Source organism: Rana temporaria, chromosome 1, assembly GCF_905171775.1.
Source record: "Rana temporaria chromosome 1, aRanTem1.1, whole genome shotgun sequence".
NCBI classification, from domain to species: Eukaryota; Metazoa; Chordata; class Amphibia; order Anura; family Ranidae; genus Rana; species Rana temporaria.
This window is the reverse complement of record NC_053489.1, coordinates 206,253,531-206,274,313: the sequence shown is the minus strand read 5'-3', so window position 1 is coordinate 206,274,313 and position 20,783 is coordinate 206,253,531. Positions and strand designations below refer to the sequence as shown.

Below are 20,783 nucleotides of genomic sequence, written 5' to 3'. Positions count from 1 at the left end.
TCCCCCCATCAACACTGACTGAGTTGATGGGGGAATCAAGCCATTTTCTTTCCGGGCAACCCTATCTTTGGCTGGCTTTACATATTTACACCATAATATTGCTAATGAGCACTAAGGACAAATCTTTAGGGATCACAGCTTTAATGAAATTATAATCACAGTAAATGGCATCTGATAATGTTTATTACTGGCCAAAATAGTGAATGAACCACAGCTTTGCATAAGAGTTTATGAAAACAGTACATAAGGAAACTTTGCTGACGTTTTCTAAAAATGCATGTTGCCTGGCTGTAACGAATGGATTTGCTGGCAATACTTTCTCAGTCACTGACAGAAACAGGTACGAAGATTAGAACCCATATATTTCTTTCAGAGCAGCCTAAATTAACAGTGGTGAACCGTAACAAAGTTTCCATGTGTTCATAACTAATGAGAATCACATTCCTAAAGACATTTGGATGAAATAGTCCTAGCTACTGCGCTGTGTTTCCAGAAATTGAAGTACTCTTATTTATACCCAATGACAGGACCAGGGTGTTACAAATTTTCAAAGAAAACAGTATGGAGTATATCAGAAACGAGAATAAGCAGGACTGATGTAAAAGGATACAGCTGGCTCCAACTACCAATCTGTCAAGAGAGTAAACAAAAAAAGTACTTTACTGCGCGCTGTCACATAAATACCACACCTCAATAATATCCTAATTATTGTACGATTACAAGATTAGAGATGTAATCTGTTCTTCTCTCAAAGGAAAGGGTAAACAGAACGCCCTCCAAGCTCATAAAAACAGAGTAAATGTGAAAGAGAGGAGCCTCATATGGAACAAGAATCAGATTTCAATGCTCATAAAAAATTCAAAATGTCTGATTAACGGCAAAGAGGAATTTGGTGTTAGTTTAGTATGCTACAAATACATCTCAGTACAGAATGTTTATACGTTTATAACATACTAATATACATAAACGGCTATACTTAGTTTTTTTTAAATCGCAATGAAAAATAAAAGTCACATGACAATATGAAAAAAAAGTAACTAGAATAGAAAAAAAAAAAAAGGAAACAAAAAAAAAAGTCTAGCAAATTGAATTTAGTCCTCTGAGAAGCATTGTTAGCTTAAAGTCTAGATAGACAAGTGCAAAAGGCAGCGAATATCTCCTGACATTGTAGCTAATGTTCTGACAATCAGGCTCTGTTTACATTTTTGTTGCACCATTTTCATGCACTTTGATGCGTTATGCCTTTTGGTCAATGTAGAGAAAATTAAATATCAGTTGGTAGAGGGTAGGAGCCTGTAATCATGTTACATAACGCACGAAAATACACAATACATATGTTTTTCATGTGCCCCAATTAAAGAGTTTCTAAAGGCAGAAGTTTTTTTACCTTTAAGTAATACTAAAGCTTAGGTTTGTTTTTTTCTAAAATAACAAACATATCCTACTTCCCTTCTCTGTGCAATGGTTTTGCACAAAGCAGCCACGATCCTTATATTTTCAGGTATCTCACCGGCGCTCCTGGCTCCTCCCCCTTGAGCAGTTCCCCCAGAGAAAGATGCTTGTCCTGGGGGTACCACTGCATGCTTGCTCCCGAGCCACTGCTCTATGGGCCAGATCCACGTACCTCCGCGCATTTTTCCGTCCGGCGTAGCGTATCTCAGATACACTACGCCGCCGTAACTTTCAGCATATTTAACGTATCCTGAAAGAATTTGCGCCGTAAGTTACGGCGGCGTAGTGTAACTGTGTCGGCGTAAGGGCGTGCAATTCAAATAGATAAGATGTGGGCGTGTTTTATGTTAATACGTCTTGACCCGACGTAAATGACGTTTTTTCTGAACGGCGCATGCGCCGTCCGTGGGGGTATCCCAGAGTGCATGCTCCAAATTAACCCGCAACAAGCCAATGCTTTCGACGTGAACGTCATTCTATGCAAAGCCCTATTCGCGAACGTTTTATGCAAACGACGTACACAACGGAAAATTTTACGCTGGCCCGATGTCCATACTTAAAGCGGTTCTCCCATGCCAAATCGTTTTTTTTTTTTGGGGGTAGTTAAAAGGACCTTAGGTAGGGTTAAATAAACTCACGTTTCGGTGGTTAAACGTCAGCTCCTTTCGATTACAGTCTGCAATAATCAGTTATATTCATGTGTGTGCGCCGTCGCCATCTTCACTGTGGGCATTAGAATCCCACCAGCAGCGACTTCCTGCTTTCGCTGACGCTGTAATCACGTTACACAGCCTTAGCCTTGCAGTAACGGAGGTTTTTGAGAAGCCCTCCCTCCTTCCTTTGTTTATCTCGGACGTCACTTCCTGCATACGAAATCCCGTGATATTACGGCTGCGCATTGAAGAAAGGGAGCTATGCATATTAGCTCCCAGAGTACACTGCTGCAAACGGGAAGTGACGGAATGCCCGTATTATTCCCGCAACATTGGAGACCGGAAGCCTCTTCAATTACAGAGGTAATGTACATTAATAGCAATTGAAACCATCGGTTTTTAACATATTTTAGGACGGAAATATAAATGAGGCAAGGTTGTAATTAGGGTGGAGAACCGCTTTAACATTGGCTACGCCTCATATAGCAGGTGTAACGTTACGCCGAAAAAAGCCTTACGGAAACGAAGTAAAAAAATGCGCCGGCCGGACGTACGTTTGTGGATTGGCGTATCTAGCTAATTTGCATACTCAACACGGAAATTGACGGAAGCGCCACCTAGCGGCCAGCGTAAATATGCACCTTAGATCCGACGGTGTACTAAGACGTACGCCAGTCGGATCTAGACCAGCTTCAGGCGTATCTTGTTTTGTGGATACAAAACAAAGATAAGCCGGAGGAACCTAGAAGTTACGTGGCGTATAAATAGATACGCCAGCGTAACTTCTTTGTGGATCTGGCCCTATGTGTTCATAAGACACATAAAGCTGTGGCTCGGCCCCACCACCCTCGTTCTCTCTTCATTGGTTCACTGCACACAAAAGTTTTTTTTACCTTCATGCATAAAATGCATGAAGGTAAAAAAAAATAAAAAAAATAAAAATACAGCCTTTAGAACCACTTTAATGCAGTCGCTGCATTAAGTTAAAAAAAAAAAAAACAACACACACACACACACACACACACACACCACACACTTTCTGTGCCTTCCCCATGCTCCCCAAACAAACACTTACCTGACACCATTCTCAATCCAGCATTGCTCCCACCGGCAGCTTTGCTCTGCTCGGCTGAAAGCAGCAGGAACAGTCATATCCTGTGGGGAGGGGCGGGGCCAAGCAATGGTGTGTGTTTATGGATGCACACAGTTCAGCTTGGGAGAGCACATGCACAAGTGCCCCCATAGCAAGTGGCTTCCAGCAAAGGACCCCACAAGAGGTTTGGGGCAGCATTGTTTAATACGATTGCACAGAGCAGGTAAGTGTAACGTGTGTAGCGCTACCCCCACAGGAGCCGCTTAAGTATCTTTAGTTCCATACTATGCCTCTTAATCAAATAACAGTCTCAGTTCCCTCTGGCACACCTGGCAATAGTAAAGTGCAATGACCAATGAGAAACACACACACACGTTATGATAAAACACAGAAATTGTCTTTACTGCAATATTTCTGTGTATGAAACATGAACAATATGAGAATGTCCCCAAGAGCAGAGGAACACTTAAAAATGGCAAATAAATCACAATATCACACTTTATATTGGATTGGTTACCTCTACTCAAATGAGTCCAGGCAGGAGGAGAGCAGAAGACTGACCCTCTTTATGTCAGACCTCTCTTTTCTGTCCGCTGACACCACAGGTCCAGATAAACTATCCTGCCATATGACAATAGTAACTTCAGTCCCTTTAAAGAAAGATGAAACTTTGTATCTTCAGCTAGCCACTCTCGTTGGTGCACTTAAACTCCTGAATAACAGGGCCAAACACCACAACTGACCCGGATTATCAAGTAAAGAACGCAGGATCTTCCTCAGCAAGGTAAAAGAACAATGGTGTCTGTATACAGTGTCTCTGTATCTGAATGGTCTTGTGTCCTGTGGCACTACAGGTGTCAGCAAGGTGAAAGGAGCAATGATGTCTGTATACAGTGTCCATACAACTCTGTGTGCAGTGTCGTTGTTTCCTGCAAATAGACAAATGCCCCCTCACTCAGTCCTCCGGTCAAGACCCTCAAGTACAATGACTTTAAAGTCTATGGGGCCAAAAATACACTATGTTGCACAAAAAGAAGCACAAGCACCTTTTACAAGTTGCACTGCATTGCACACCATAGGTGTGAATAGGCCTCATAGAAAATAATGGGGTTTTCCAGTTGTGCATGGTCACGCGATGGTCTAAAATAAAATGATGATGTGACTATCCTTAAAACATGGTACATATGTAAGCTAAAAAAATAAATAAAAAAAAAAACAATTACACTAAAATGTTGTTTGCCTACCTTACGTATATGCCAAATTTCAGATATAGGCAACTATAGAAAACAATAAAGCAGAACCCATAACAACTTGATAAAAATAATGTTCTTTAGCTAGGAACATATTTTCCACATTAATAATTATGTTACCAAGACTAGTGCGTGCTGTAAATTGCCTCCAGCATTGCTCCTGTTTCTTCTTGCTGGTAGCTGCCATTTTACTGAAGCCCAGAGCCCCTGAACAGCTGTAAATCTTTAGGCTGTCGGCCTCTACAAATTTGGCACAGTGCCTAAAATTAGAGAGCAACTAAGCATATGCAGAGCAGGGTGAGACCATCTATTACTGGATTTTAAACAGTATAGGCACTTATGTTTAATGTTTTACATCTCTTCACCTGTAAAAGGGACCAGCCTGAAGTGATCTAGCAAGGCTTAAGTTTTTGACTAAAGTTCCTCTTTAAGCAGTTATATTCATTTGAGGAACACTAAGGCTCTGTTCACACTATCACCGCATCTATCACACAGCAGGGGTCCGGTGCGTGCTGGTTCACCGTTTCAGGCCCAATTTCAGCCCGAATTATGGACTGAATTCAGACCTGAAATACAGCACAGCAAAAAAAAATGGCACACATTTTTCCAGCAATTTGCACCGGACCTGCTGCAGAGATATGTGAACCGGCTCCATAGAGAGCCAGTGACATTCTCCTGCTATGCGAATTGGATGAAGGAAACCCTCATCCAATTTGCATAGGTGTGAACCGAGCCTAAAAGCGGGATGCCGCAATGTAGTATGCCATCTAAGTTAACTTCACAGTGGACTTGTATCTGGGTGGAAGGTGAACAGTTTATGCGGAAGGAGGTGGGTATATTTAGGAAAAACTTAAAGTGGTTGTAAACTAGGTTACACCACTTGTACCTACAGGTAATCATATAAAAAGTCTTACCTGTAGATACTGTAAACATCTCCTAAACGTGCAGTTTAGGAGGCATTCACTATGTACGCTTTTGCCGACATCATCGGCGCATGCACACTGAAGGAACGGCCCACTGGTGCTGTTTCTTCAGGTCCAGTGACCGGCGGCTGCCTCGTGCATGTGCAGGAGTGACGCTATTGCGGCTCCGGCCAATCACAGCGCTGAAGCCGGCAAACCCAGAAGTAACTCTGGTGAAAGATGTCGGCCGCGTACTCGGTGTGTCGGCGCCTATTGAGGGCATCATTCTAAGGCATTTCATAATGAGCTAGTATGCGATGCATACTAGCGCATTATGCCTTTTGTCTTGCAGGGGGTTTTTTTGTTTGTTTTTTTTGGAGGTTTACAACCTCTTTAATGATGCAGTACATATTAAAAGTGGAACTCCAGGAAAAGGTTTAGTTGTAGATAGAGTTCGGGAAATTTAAAACTACCCTCAGGTTTGTTACTGCCGTCTGTGTCCCCTTTTCCGCGTTATGCTTTGGTGACCAGTGTCCCCAGATAGGACACAAACAGCAGCAAATTTTTTTTTAAAAAACGTAAAAATCATTCCAACACTGTACCTTAACGGAAGGCAGGCACTTATCGGTGTACACATAGTGGAAATTCTATGCTAGCATAATGTTTTTGTACTCAAAAGCAAAATAATGTGTCTCAGGCTCTTGTAACAGCCCGTGGCATAAAGTACTCTAAATGCAAATAGTGATTTCAATTTCTGTGGTGCCACCTTGGCATGTAAATAGGATTTTTTTTCTCTGTCTAAACAACAAAATTTACTCAGTTACTTGATACAACAGTCCACTGAAACATATGCATTGTGACTGCCATTTAGGCACAGAAATCCCGAATTCAAACATGTTGCTCATTTACCATGTGATCGCCATATCATGTGAACATCATAAACATATAGCAAGTTATACTGTTAAAAGTTCACATACTGTATGGCTCCTTGACAATCAGGGCCAGATTCTCAAACAAGATACGACGGCGTATTTCCAGATACGCCGGCGTATCTCTGAGTTGCGTGGTCGTATCTATGCGCCTGACTCTTAGAATCAGTTACGCATAGATTTCCCGTAGATCCGACTGGCGTAACTGTGTTACACCGTCGTATTGTAACTGCATATTTACGCTGGCCGCTAGGTGCCGCTTCCGTCGAATTCCGCGTTGAGTATGCAAATTAACTAGATACGCAAATTCACGAACGTGCGCCCGGCCGACGCAGTACATTTACGCCGTTTACGTTAGGCTTTTCCCGGCGTATAGCTACCCCTGCTATATGGTGCCGTAAGTGCAGCGTACCAATGTTAAGTATGGCCGTCGTTCCTGCGACAAAATTTGAAAATTTTACGTCATTTGCGTAACTCGTCCGTGAATGGGGCTGGACGTAATTTACGTTCACGTCAAAACCAATAAGTCCTTGTGGCGTATTAGGAGCAATGCACACTGGGAGATTTCCACGGACGGCGCATGCGCCGTTCGTGAAAAACGTCAATCACGGCGGGTCACACAACATTTACGTAAAACACGCCCCCCTGTTCCAAATTTGAATTAGGCGGGCTTACGCCGGCCGATTTACGCTACGCCGCCGCAACTTACGGAGCAAGTGCTTTGAGAATACAGCACTTGCCCGTCTGATTTACGTTACGCCTCCGCAACTTAGATACGTTGCGCCCGCACAAAGATACGCGATCGTACGTGAATCTGGCCCTCAGTGTTCATTTTTACACAAGATTTCAGTCTTGACTAAAATGACATTTTATTTTTGGTCGTATTTTGATCATCTGAATTATTTTAGTTGTAGTCGTATTTTAGCCAACTTTAATCTAATGGGTTTAGTTAAAGCCGAGTTCCACTCAAAAGTGGAACTTCCGCTTTAAGCACTCCTCGCCCCCTGACATGCCACATTTGGCATGTAATTTTTTTTTGGGGGGGGCGGGGAGATTGGGGACTTTGTTAGGAGTGGGACTTCATGTCCTACTTCCACCTACGGGCTGCCTAGATGACGCCTCCTCTGCCCCTAGGCGGCCCCTCCCTCTAGGCGATCTCCTGGGACACGCGACAGGCCCCAGGAGATCGCCTGTCCACTCTGGGAGCGCAGTGTGACTCACGCATGCACAGTGCGTGCCCGGCTGTGAAGCCGAAAGCCGAGGAGAGGAGCGACGCTCCGGTGGCCGAATCGCTGTGGAACAGGCAAGTGTCTGTTTATTGAAAGTAAGCAGCTACACTTTTTGTAGCTGCTGACTTAATATACATTAAAAGGCTGGAACTCCAAACTCATTATATACTCCTAGAGTAAAAAAAATATAACAACAACATGTTATTATTAATGTTATTATAGCCGCTGTGATATATAACCAGTGTTAATTTTGATGTAAAATTTTCGATAAAATATTATAGTCATAGTCTTTTGACTAAAAGGTCATTTTAGTTTTAGTCGTAATTTAGTCATCTGAATGGTTTTAATCGTATTTTAAAATAGTGTAAATTTCATCTACAAAAATATATTCATCAACGATATTAACATTGTTGACAATGCTGGACCTAGTAGATCTTTGGGCGATAAAGACGTGGTTGTATTCTGGAATCAGAGATATCCTGGTTACCGGTAAGTAGAAGAGATACGTTTCATCCTGGTGCTTCCCTAGCAGTAAAGTTTTAGTTCGTTTTCTACTTTAAGACCAAGGCACAATCACATTTTGAAAGCCACTGTGCTCCAGTTTTCAGACTCAGAGGTTTGACCATGCTCATAGGGCCTAGTTTGTAAAGAATAAGGCCCCATACAGACGACCGAACGTGTCTGCTGAAACTGGTCCGTCTGTACAGCCGAGCGGACAGGATTCCAGCGTACATTTGCCTACCGGGCCTTTTTCGAGCGGGCAAATATTTCTAAACATGTTTAGAAACATGCCCGCTGGAATCCTGTCCGTCGGACATGTTCGGTCGTCTGTACAGACCTACCGTACATGTCCGAGCGGCCGCCTCCCTCGCATGCGTCGAATGACTTCGACGCATGCGTGGAAGCATTGAACTGCCAGGGCCGCGCACGTCGCCGCGTCATTGTCGCGGCGACGGCACGGCCTCGTATCGAGTACGCGCGTATTTCTGTATGATGGTGAGTACAGCCATCATACAGAAATCTCCGGGCAGACATGTATGCTGAAAACGGTCCGGCAGACCGTTTTCATCGTACATGTTTGCTCGTCTGTACGAGGCCTTAATGGTATAATTATCACATGGCTGTTTACAGAGCTCATTGGACCGAATTTAATAGTCAGTATATGGAGTCACACAGCTAAACCAGATTTCACCAGCAGAAGGTATAGCAAATTAAATCTTTCTGTAAAATAGAGAAGCCATGCTTGGCGCATCCCTCTATATTACTACAAATAAAAGGGGGGGGGATTTCCTTTTAACCTGGAAATCTTCAATGCATGGCATCTTTCCATAAATATCTTAGCCATAATCTCTGCATGTTTCTAACAAAGATAAGTGTTTACAGTTTACAAGAGCGGCAAAAAGTGTTTGTTCGCTGCCTATCATTTTAATTACTGCTCTCACTTTAATGGCCACTTGCAAAAATCTTATAACACATGTTTCACTCTAACCAACATGTTTGCACAACCATAAACCATCCCCTCCCTTCTGCTGCAGGTCTCTGTTTAAATACAGTGAAAAGCTTTCAAACATCCCTCATTTCTGGGGTGTTTAGTTAGATATCAGCCATCAGGGACATGAAATGTGGGTGGCCTCGTCATAGGAGATCTCTGCACCTTTGGAAGGTATCAGGATAACGCCGGAAAACCCCATTTTAACGTCACTTGTAATCCCTCTTGCTACTAATAATATAATTCCCTTTTAAGAAAACAAGCATTATACCTCAGAGAACAAGGCTGGAGAAGCTGCTGGGGCCAGCGGTAAGATGGCAGATTCCATGAGCTACAGGTGACAGGAATGTGCCTGGGGTAATTGTCTGGAGTACAACAAGTGAAGCTTCTCAGACAGCTCAAGCTGACAACTGCCCAACTATTGTACAGCTAGATTTAACAGATATTCCAGCAGATCAGACCTGGATTTACATAATTTAGCAAGGAAGAGCTGTACAGTCAAAGGCTTGTGGCAGTCACCTGAAAATGAACCGACTATAGGAAGTGCTGTATACGTTCTGGAAAAAGCACAGGAGACCGATAACATCATTACAGCAGTTGATTTGTCATTTATTTTAAATATTTTATCAAAGTGTTAGTTCTGTACAATTACTCAAATTAAGAAAGCCCAGCTCTTTCCTATGTAGAGCATGTCAAATAGATACACTATATTACCAAAGGTGTTGTGACGCCTGTCTTTACACGCACATGTACTTTAATGGAATCCCAGGCTTAGTCCGTAAGGTTCAATATTGAGTTGGCACACCCTTTGCAACTATAACAGCTTCTACTTACTTCTGGGTAGGCTGTCCACAAGGTTTAGGAGTGTGTCTATAGGAATGTTTGACCATTCTTCCAGAAGTGCATTTGTGAGGTCAGGCACTGATGTGGAAAAGAAAGCCTGGCTCACAATCTCTGCTATAACTATTCCCAAAGGTGTTCTATTGGGTTGAGGTCAGGACTCTGACGCCAGTCAAGTTCCTCCACCCAAAACTCACTCATCAATGCCTTTATGGACCTTGCTTTGTGTACTGGTGCGCAGTCATGTTGGAACAGGAAGGGGCCATCCCCAAACTGTTCCCACAAAGTTGGGAGCATAAAATTGTCCAAAATGTCTTGGTATGCTGACACCTTAAGCTTTCCCTTCACTGGAACTAAGGGTCCAAGCCCAAACCCTGAAAAACAACGCCACACTAGAATCCCCCCTCCACCAAATGATTTGGACCAGTGCACAAAGCAAGGTCCATAAAGACATGGATGAGTGAGTTTGGGGTATTGGAACTGGACTGGCCTGCACAGAGTCCTGACCTCAACCCGATAGAACACCTTGGGTGAATTAGAGCAGAGACAGCGAGCCAGGCCTTCTCATCCAACATCAGTTCCTGACCTCACAAATGCACTTCTGGAAGAATAGTCAAACATTCCCATAGACACACTCTTAAACCTTGTGGACAGCTTTCCCATAAGAGTTGAAGTTGTTAAAAGACGAAGGGCATGAGTGACATATAATCAAGTCGGGAGCTTCATACAGTTTATGCACAGTCCACTTTTCTTAACCAATTAAGGACTGCCTAACGGCGATATACGTCGACAGAATGGCACGGCTGGGCACAGGCACGTACCTGTACGTCGCCTTTAAGAGCCCAGCCGTGGGTCACGCTCGCGACCCGATCCGAAGCTCTGTGACCGCGCCCGCGGGACACGATCGCTGCCAGTGTCCCGCGATCGGGTCACAGGAGCTGAAGAACAGGGAGAGGTGAGTGTAAACACACCTTCCCCCGTTCTTCTCTGTGGCAGTGTCACTGATCGTCTGTTCCCTGTTATAGGGGGACGACGATCAGTGACGTCACACCTACAGCCACGCCCCCCTACAGTAAGAATCACTCCCTTAGGGCACACTTAACCCCTTAGCGCCCCTTAGTGATTGACCCCTTCACTGCCATTGTCATTTTCACAGTAATCAGTGCATTTTTAAAGCACTTTTCGCTGTGAAAATGACAATAGTCCCAAAAATGTGTCAAACGTGTCCGATGTGTCCGCCATAATGTTGCAGTCATGAAAAAAAAAAAGGACGCCAATTTTGTTTGGGAGCCACGTCGAATGACCGCGCAATTTTCAGTTAAAGTGACGCAGTGCGGAATCGCAAAAAGGGGCAAGGTCCTTAACCGGCATAATGGTTCGGGTCTTAAGTGGTTAATTTACCATCAGTTTAAACAGGGTTTTGGGAGACCTGCAGCTAAGCAAGGTGGTACTCCAGTCAATACCAAATTTATAGGACTTCAAAAGTTCTAGGCCAACAGTTAAACACTCATTGTATATACCGTACATGAGCACCGATATTCAAAAAATGTGTAGCACCAAAAAAGATTACATATATCAAAAACAGTGAAAAAAATATAAAATAAGGTCCCAAAACATATTATAAAAACAAACTCCTTTCAGCAGAACTATGAAAGCTCATGCACAGAATCCTCATGAAAAGACAAAGAATGTGAAAGCAAATCCAGTGTAATGGTGTACAATAAAAACAACGGGTGTATCTTGAGGTGAAGAAAAGTGATCCAATGAAGTGCCCCAAGATCAGCCACCACACCCCAGTGAAATGTGAACACTCACCAGAAAGGATGGCTGTCTTTACAGTAAGTATCCGTCATCAAGCGTCACTCCTCAACAGGATAAGGCTAAGATAAATAAAATCCACATAGTGGAGTAACTTTATTTCAGTTGCATCCACACTAAAATAAAGCTACTCCACTATGAGGATTTTATCTGGCTCCTGGCAAACTTTATTTATCTTAGCCTTATCCTGTTGAGGAGTATCACTGGACAGCCCATTTTACTGGACGACCAATACTTACCGAATGCATGTTTGCTGCTGTAAAGGCAGCCATCCTTTCTGGTGAGTGTTCATTTCACTGGGGTGTGGTGGCTGATCTTGGGGCACTTCATTGGATCACTTTTCTTCACCTCAAGATACACCCGTTGTTTTTATTGTACACCATTACACTGGATTTGCTTTCACATTATTTATCCTTTTATGAGGACTCTGTGCATGAGCTTTTATAGTTCTGCTGAAAGCACTTTATATAAATATTTTTTGGACTTTTATCACCGTTTGTCATATATGTAATTGTTTGTCGCTACACATTTTTTGAATATTGTTTAACTTTTTGGTTTTTAAATTATCACTTATCTGTGGCAGCGGTCACTTCATCACAGCACAGATATATTTAATTTTATAGGCAAAAAAATAAAAAAGGTAAAAAAAAAAAAAAAAAAACTGGATGAAAACCGCTGATAATAGCGCTTTTGTGCCAACTTGTGCCTTTTAGTAGCATTCGTTTTATAAACATTGTACGTGTCAAAAAAAGCTGTTAGAAGCATTTAGTAGCATCTCTGCTGTGAAAATGTTTCCAAAAACTTGACAAAAACTATTTTTTTCTGCTCCTAAATGCCGAAGCTGGAAAAATGCTTCCAGCATAAAATAGTGTGCATGGGCACGTAGAACACCATTAGCTACTAGGAGCAGCAAAAAAAAAAAAAAAATGCCCAACCTAGCTTCGAGCATAGTGCTAGTGTGCATGGAGCTTTACCGGTTCTTATTTATGCATGATTCAGCTAAAAAGGCCAGTAGAAAATATTCCAAATTTGAGAACACGGGCAACAGAAATTCAGGGTCTTCCCCATTACATTATGAAAACATTCTGGCCACAAAGAAGCAAGCCTGACTGGAGGCTTTGTCAGGGACACCTAAGCCGTCAGTATGTTTTTAGCTTCTTCGTTTTTTTTTTTTCTGTGAAATATAGAAGAAGGTACCAGGTTTTATGCCAGGCTCTAAGGCCTTCAACTCTCACACTGAATATAGAAGAATATGCAAGCCACACATGGTAATGTCTGGTACATGCTACCGCCAACACATCATATAATAAATCTATAAACACCCAAGAAATGACAGCCACTTACAAGTCTCAACAACATGTGTTTAATAACTTTTAAAGGAGATTCCAGCACTGTTTTTCTAGCAACCTTCTAGCTGTTCAAACAATTAATACCAGAGGTGGTATAAAGGGATTTGACAAAAAATTAAACCATAACTCTGCTCGATTCTGCTGTCATAGAAGAATGTGTACACTATATTCTATACTTTTACAATCTTAGAAAAAAATATTCATTAACATGTCATACATTTTTGGAGTAGCACCAAACTCAAATATGCAGATTTTTTTCTATTGTAGAAAAAGTGCCTATTTTTGGTTCAGAGGGTGAAAGCAGACTTGCACTTTCTGATACATAGGTCCAGAACACACACACACGTATCTATTTCTCAGATCAATGCGTAAGGTTTCAAACTCCATCTGAGCAGCTCTCTCCCAGCTGTTGAAATAGAGGCTGATAATGTACAGAAATGCTACAGTAGACCCTCAAGGCTTATTTTGACTAAGGCTCTGGAATGCAACATGTAAACATTAGACTCCTCTATTACACTGTTACGACTTGCATTAACAGTAACTGGACAAAAGCAGCATTTTCGCAGATATGTATTAGAAGGATACAGGTTTTTTTAAGCAGCTTCCTCACATTAATCATGCCAGGAGAATTTCTGAGGACGCTGACACATTGTAAACATGTAAAAACCGTAAGTGGAGCTTGTAGGACAAATGTCGCATTTTAAAGCTGGAGGAACAGCCACAGGCTCCTGTCCTACGGTAAACAGTCTAGCACTGAGATGCAACAGGTACAGAATAGATTGATTACATGGAAACTTGGTAATGAAGGTAAAGCCTTAACAAGAGGGCAACAGGAAAATTAACCTTTTTTAAAAGAACTAACACATTGTGCTTAACACCAAGCTTAAACAAAATGGAGGAGGGTCACTGAAAAGCTCAAGGTAAAAATAGGAATGCCATACTTTAACAAAATGTAAGGGATCCTTATTTTACAACTCTCGATTTTATTTGATAAATCAGTGCAAAGGAAACAGCTTAATTTTTAAAAAAGGTACCCATACTAGACCAGGGGTGTCTAACTCAATTTTATAGCGGGAAGCATCAGCATTATGGTTGCCCTCAAAAAGGTTGGTTGTATCTGTAATGCTATATAAATGTATCCAGGGCTTTTTTCCCCCAGAGAATAGGTGCAGGAACTCAACCCCACGCTCTCCTCCGCCCCAACCATCACCACCACCAAACCAGATCGAACGGTGGTGAGTATCTTAAAGAATGCAATAAACACCAGAAGTACATTGTGCATTACTGCATGCAGAGTTCTAGGCTGTGCTATGTACAGATTGCAGAGCTCAGGGGTGCATTGCATACAGAGTGCAGGGTTCAAGAGTGCGTTGTATACACAGGGTTTAGGGGTGCGCTATGCAGGGTTCAGCTCTCTTTCACAGGCTGTCCACATCTCACTTTTATCTCCCCTCAGTTCTGACACTCTGCAACATTCCTCCACCCATGCACACACCTCCCTCCACTGCCCCGGCCCTCCCCCCCAACGGCTTTCTCGCATCTCATTCCCTCACTAATGTATCCGGCTCCTCCTCTCCCTCGCAGCAAGATTATTGTTTGGCATTCGTGCACCCAAGCATCACGATGCAGCCTACCCCAAGATGCTACATCCCATCTATGATTGACCACACTGCACCTACATCTCTATTGTCCCCGACCTGAGTGCTGGGCAGGCAGTGATCTGTGAGAGCCCCTGAGAGGCAAGCGGTTCTTGTAAGCACAGAATTCTTCTGTGTTTACAAGTGACAGCGGTGAGCGGAGGCCGAAAGCTGAAAAAAAAAAGCCCAGAGTGAGAGGGCCGCGTGAAATGGCCTGACTGACCAATCCGGCCAATTTTTTTGATTGTACACTTTTAGATGTCAGATGAAAAACCTGGTCGACTGATCTAGGGGGACAAACGGATCGGCCCAAAAATAGGCCTAAGCAATTGATTAGACCTACATAACTATACATATATTGCTCTGGAAAAGACCAGATTTTGCAGCCATGAATCAACTGCCATGACTAGATTTAGTAGGGAGGCTTTCTGCAAAACCTCAAACTTAGAGTTTAGAACAGCTGAATTAAAGGGGGGAGTTTACAGCCAAGGACCCTGTAGGCATGCAACCTCCGGTGTCTTAAGCCACATGGCCTCCTCTCCTGCAAACCATGTCTTGTTTTGATGATCCTTCTAGTGTAGAATACTTTTTAAAATGTATTAAGGGTCATAAAGATAATACTTAACTTATATTTCAACTGGTAATAGAAGCGGTGTTAATTTTGATGTAAAATTTTTATTTAGTTATAGTCTTCTGACTGATTGTGGGTGAAATGCTTTACAGTGCAAAAAAAAAAAAAGTCTGTCTACCAGGTAATATGTGGACCTAGGAATGGACACTTTTCTCATACAAAGCCTCCAGGACAGGACAGATTCAGAGAAAACAAAAAGTGTGCGTGTGTATGTATGTTGTATTTAATATTCATACATACTCCCAAATCTCTATACTACACAATGTGTACTTTGTATGCTAATTAACCAAATATTTCTTGTGTAGGTGTGATATATATACAGCCAAGGGAAACCAGTTATGAGCACCATCATAAAATAACTTAATATAGGGACATGATATTTAAATATTAGGCTGTGTCATCCTTCTGAAAATATGTGTACTACTACTACTAATATACATAGTTATGCTGCCACCTACTGGTAGATATATTACAATGCAAACTAATATGAAAAGCTGACTTAGTCTAATTTACAAAAACTGAAAAAAGATAAATGTGACAAATGGAATGTAGGAATTATAAAAATGTTTGTATAATTAAAAACAATTCTGAAAAAATGCTTACAAGCAGTATAAACAATTCTGCCACATTTTGCTAGATTATGTTGTTTACAGTAAAGAGAATAGAAAATCCATCCATTCAAGACTGAAAAGTGGTGGATTTGGAGCCATAGTACTGCTTGATCTGTCAGGCTGCAGAACCCGGACTGACCTACACTGTTCTTTGAGCCCCTTGATTGGGTAAAGGTTTAATACTGTACTCACATAAGTGTAACAAGACCCCTTGATTTAAAACAAATAGTGAACATTGGTGGATAATGTGACTGCTGACTTTCACTATTAGGGAGCGCTTACCTGTCCATGGATCCAGTGGTGTCCTTAAATCGGCTCTCGGGTGCTGGCGTTGCCATCTTGGCTAAGGGAAACCGAACGCAAAGCCTTGAGGCTTCGTGGCCGGTTTCCTAGTGCGCATGCACAAATCGTACTGAGTTTTGCTCAATGGGGGCTGATTTTCTGTCCGAATTCGCTGTGGCAACCTCAGCAGGAAGTGAAAAACCAGGTACCCGCTTACACCTCACTCCCCACAAAGTGCCAACGGAGGGAGGGGGGGCAGACAAGTGGCTCTTCCTCCTTTGGGTGGAGCTTTGCTTTAAGTGTGGGGATTTTCACAGTGTAAGCATACAGACTTCAAGCTTGTTCAGATCAATCGTAGTAGGATAGAAATAATTAAAGAATATGTTACCCTAACTGCCTGTTGTACCATGAACTTGTCTTAAAAAGTATCCTGTTGTCTTTGCATTTTTTGCTTTGAGTGAAAATACGTGGTTTTCCTGTCAGCCTCGCCCAGCCCCCTCTATCTAAACTGACCACACTAGACATGAAAGCACATTCATATCAGTGTGGTCAGTTTTTTGGCTGTGGCTGGGAGAACAACCTGTCTGTCCCTCAATAAACAGACTTGTGCCAACATCCCCTCCACCCCAGCCCAGCCATTCATTGGAGAGATCTGCTGTGTTTCTCCACCCCCACCTCTCCAAATCCCTTATGGAGCCGATTATGTGATCCTTATAAAAGCAAAAAAAAAAAAAAAAAGGTATTTATATTATATATGTGTGTGTGCGCGCAAATTTTGACGACAGCTAGGTTCCTACATACAAATGCTCACATCTAACAGGTCACTCAAAAACCAAACCTGCCCCATACCAGAAAGCTGAGATTTTTCAGCTCAGAAAATCAGGGAAGTGAAGCAAAAAATATATTCTGGAATATTATGACTGCTGTCTGGGAGGGACAGACTTGGCAAATTACATACGTTTTTCCTGGAGATTCTTTCAGCCAAAAGAGATCGTCACTTGTTATACAATGTTCTACTGCTCCAGGAACCTGTCAGTTGCACATAGATACATGGGGCAAAAGATAAAACATCAATTAGATCAAAACGAATAACTGCAAATACTAAATTGGATTGGATTGGGGAAGAAAGAGGCATACATTTTCTGTAATATGGTGATGAGGGGGGGTTGCCATTTTGGCAGTTATGTTCTAGTTATTATGCTTCATTGTGCACCGACAGCCTATCTAATTCCTTGAGACACTAACAAGCCAGGAAAGTACAAATACCCCCCAAATGACCTCTTTTTGGAAAGTAGACATGCCAAGGTATTTAGCAAGAGGCATTGCAAGTTTTTTCACGTTGTAATTTTTTCCCACAATCCTTTGCAAAATGAGGATTTATTTTTTCACAAAAAAATTGTCCTATTAACAGGTTATTTCTCTCACATGGCATATGTATACCTACAACTACACCCTGAAACACATTCTGCTACTCTTGAGTACAGAGATACCACATGTGTGAGACTTTTTCACAGCCTAGCCACATAGAGAGGCCCAATATGCAAGGAGCACTGTCAGGCGTGCTAGGAGCATAAATTACACATCTAATTTCCTGACTGCCCATTACACTTTTGGAGGCCCTGGAGCACCAGGACAATGAAAATGCCCACAAAATGGCCTCATTTTGGAAAGCAAACACCCCAATATATATTCTATGAGGCATACTGAGTCTTTTGAACATGTCATTTTTTTCCACAAGTTTTTGGAAAATGTGAAAAGAAAATGCACTGATGGGACACTGTAGAGCACTGCTGGGTACTGATGTGCACTGATGGGGCACTGTAGAGCACTGCTGTGGCACAGATGTGCACCACTGTGGCACAGATGTGGCACTGCTGGTCACTAATTTGGCACAAAAATAATAATAAACAAGCAGGCTCACACTGCAGCTTCTTCCTTCTCATCACACAATCGGTGTGAGAAGAGAACTGGACATGATGCTGGTGTGTTGAAAGGGATCGCTCCGTTCACGCATGACAAGTTCATTCTCGGGAGGATGTCACTGTTCACCCTGTCAGAACTAGCCAGCCACGCTGTAGCTGTCATTCAGCTATGGCGCGGGGGCAGCAAGTGGTTAAACTTCTCCATGACTTTATCCCTGACCTGTCTGGTGTGTTCCTTGGCCTTCATGATGCTGTTTGTTCACTAAGCTTCTCTAACAACCTCTGAGGGCTGCACAGAAAAGCTGTATTTATACCGAGGATTACATTTCGCATTTAAATCTGCATATAAAGTGCACTTTTTTCCCCTAAAAACAGAGGGTAAACAGTACCTGCGTATTATACGATAATATTTTTTACCAATAAGGGGCAGGGATCGGGCAGTCAGGAGCCACCCATTGGGGGGGGGGGGGTGACAGGCCGGCCACCCTGTCTCTCCTGGCCCTGGGACAGCACTGCCTGCATCGTCTAAAAGTTGAGGGGGGGGGGGGAATCACTTGCCAGCCCCTTTTCATACACCACTCCTCCTGTGTCAGCGTACTTGTAAAATGAAGCTTCCCAATAGCTCTGTTTTTTCTGGCTGCTCTCCTCCAAGTGTAGCTTTAGATTGGAGGAAAGCGGTCACATGACAATCTATGTAACTTCAGAGGAGAGCAGTCATGTAACCAGGTCAGTGAAAAAAACTGAGCTAATAAGGTATGTGGAAGCATCTTTTTACAATATGGGTGACACAGGAGGAGCAGTGTAGAAGGGGCTGGCAGTGATTTTTTTTCTTACCATAGATTATGCCGACAGTGCAGTCCCACGAGACCTGGTGTCTCCTGCCTCCTGGGAGTGCAGAAGAGCAGTGTACTGTGCAAACATTTTTTCCTTAAACTTCCCTTTTAAAATTGGGGTACGTGTTAAACGCCGATAAATACGGGGTATCAGAGTAAAAGTGGGCTGAATACAAATGCACGCCACACTTTTTAGATATTTAATTGTAAAAAAAAAAAAAAGTTTGAAAACCATTTATTATTTTCCTTCCATTTCACAATTATATGCCACTTTGTGTTGGCCTATCACATAAAATCCCAATAACATACATTTACGTTTTTGGTTGTAACACATGAAAAAATTTGGAAAACTTCAAGGGGTATAAATACTTTCAGGGCACCATACATGGCTATATGTGGTGAACCTAAACAACCTCCCAAATAACTGCATACAGCAGTTTGGGTGTGCTTTACATGCAGTGCAGTGTTAGTGTTTGCCCCCCTGCAGAAGACCTGCATTCTGAACCTTCGTCCCTTAAAACACAGGGCTCTAAAAACGCAGATACCACTCGGTACAGTATTCAGCCCCATCCAGCTTCAGCCTGCCATAGACTGACAGGCTGCCTGCTGCACCTGTCCCTCCTGAGTGCACTAAAATGCTGGGACACACGGTTCCTAAATAGCCCCGTGTACAAGGAACCTTAGGCATCCTGCTGTCTTTATTTACACTTCAACATTCTCTTCACAAAGGCTTAGAGAATATGTACTGTATATTCTCGAGTATAAGCCAAGTTTTTCAGCACATTTTTTTGTGCTGAAAATTCCCCCCTCGGCTTATACTCGAGTCACCTTTTTGCGCCTGATCCCCCGGATTTGGGGACCCGGTTCTGGCCGGCCGTAGGTCCCCTGGACCCCAAACTCACACATGTAGCCCCACTCTTTCTCTACAAGTGTGCAAAGTTTGTTGGCCGGGGAGCACTGCCGAGGGAACCCCTTCCATAGACTCCCATGTTAAACGATTATTTATCCAGTGACTTTGGGGACCCGGTATCAGCCCAGTCATAGGTCCCCTGGACCCAGAACTTGGCACATGTGTAGCCCCATTTCTCCTCTATAAGCGTGCAAAGTTTATTGTCTGGGGGACCTATGGCTGTGGAGCACCAATTTTTCAAAGCTGGGCACCCCTTCCATAGACTCCCATGTTAAACGTCAGTCTAGTCATGGACACAGTGAGGCATGGACACAGTGAGGCATGGACACAGTGAGGCAAAGTGAGGCACAGTGAGGCATGCAGATGGACACCCTAGGTCAGGGGTCTCCATACTTTTCAAGCAAAGTGCCAGTTTACGGTCTTTCAGACTTCAGGGGGGGGCAAATTCTAACCAGTCGGGGTAGAAAATGGTCCAGGGCCAAGCATCAGTGAGAATAAACATGGCCCCAGTGTTGGTGGGCAGTAGGAGGAGGAATAGTGATCCATCATTGCTATTAGTCTAAGAAATAGTGCCCCATTGTTAGTGCCATTGGGAGGAATAGTGCCTCATATAGTTGGGAGCAATACTGCCCCAAGGGCCGGATGAAAGCTAGCAAAGGGCCACACCCTGCCCTAGGCTTATACTTGAGTCAATACGTTTTCCCAGTTTTTCGTGGTAAAATTAGGTGCCTCGGCTTATATTCAGGTTGGCTTATACTTGAGTATATACACAGTAACTATAACTATATAAGCAATCATTACTGTTTTAGAAGTTTGTTTGAATAACACTTCCTTTGGCGCTTTTCACACAAGAGGTCAGATCGGGTACGGCTGTCTGTTTTTCAGCCCGATTGGACCCTCCATTCCCCTCTATGAGCAGTTGGATGTAATCAGACTCGTGTCCGTTTACACCC

General features: G+C 42.9%; 1 protein-coding gene across 3 annotated transcripts in view; it reads right to left on the bottom strand.

The window, feature by feature from the left end:
- TXNRD2 (thioredoxin reductase 2) overlaps positions 1-20,783 on the bottom strand; it is a 179,423-nt gene that overhangs the window by 115,366 nt on the left and 43,274 nt on the right. For all 3 annotated transcript variants that reach the window (XM_040348003.1, XM_040348011.1, XM_040348021.1), the window contains exons 8-9: positions 17,124-17,194; positions 611-630 (exon numbers count right to left, since the gene is read on the bottom strand). In XM_040348003.1, the coding sequence (XP_040203937.1) occupies positions 611-630; positions 17,124-17,194 (91 nt within the window). The remainder of the gene's footprint in view (positions 1-610; positions 631-17,123; positions 17,195-20,783) is intronic.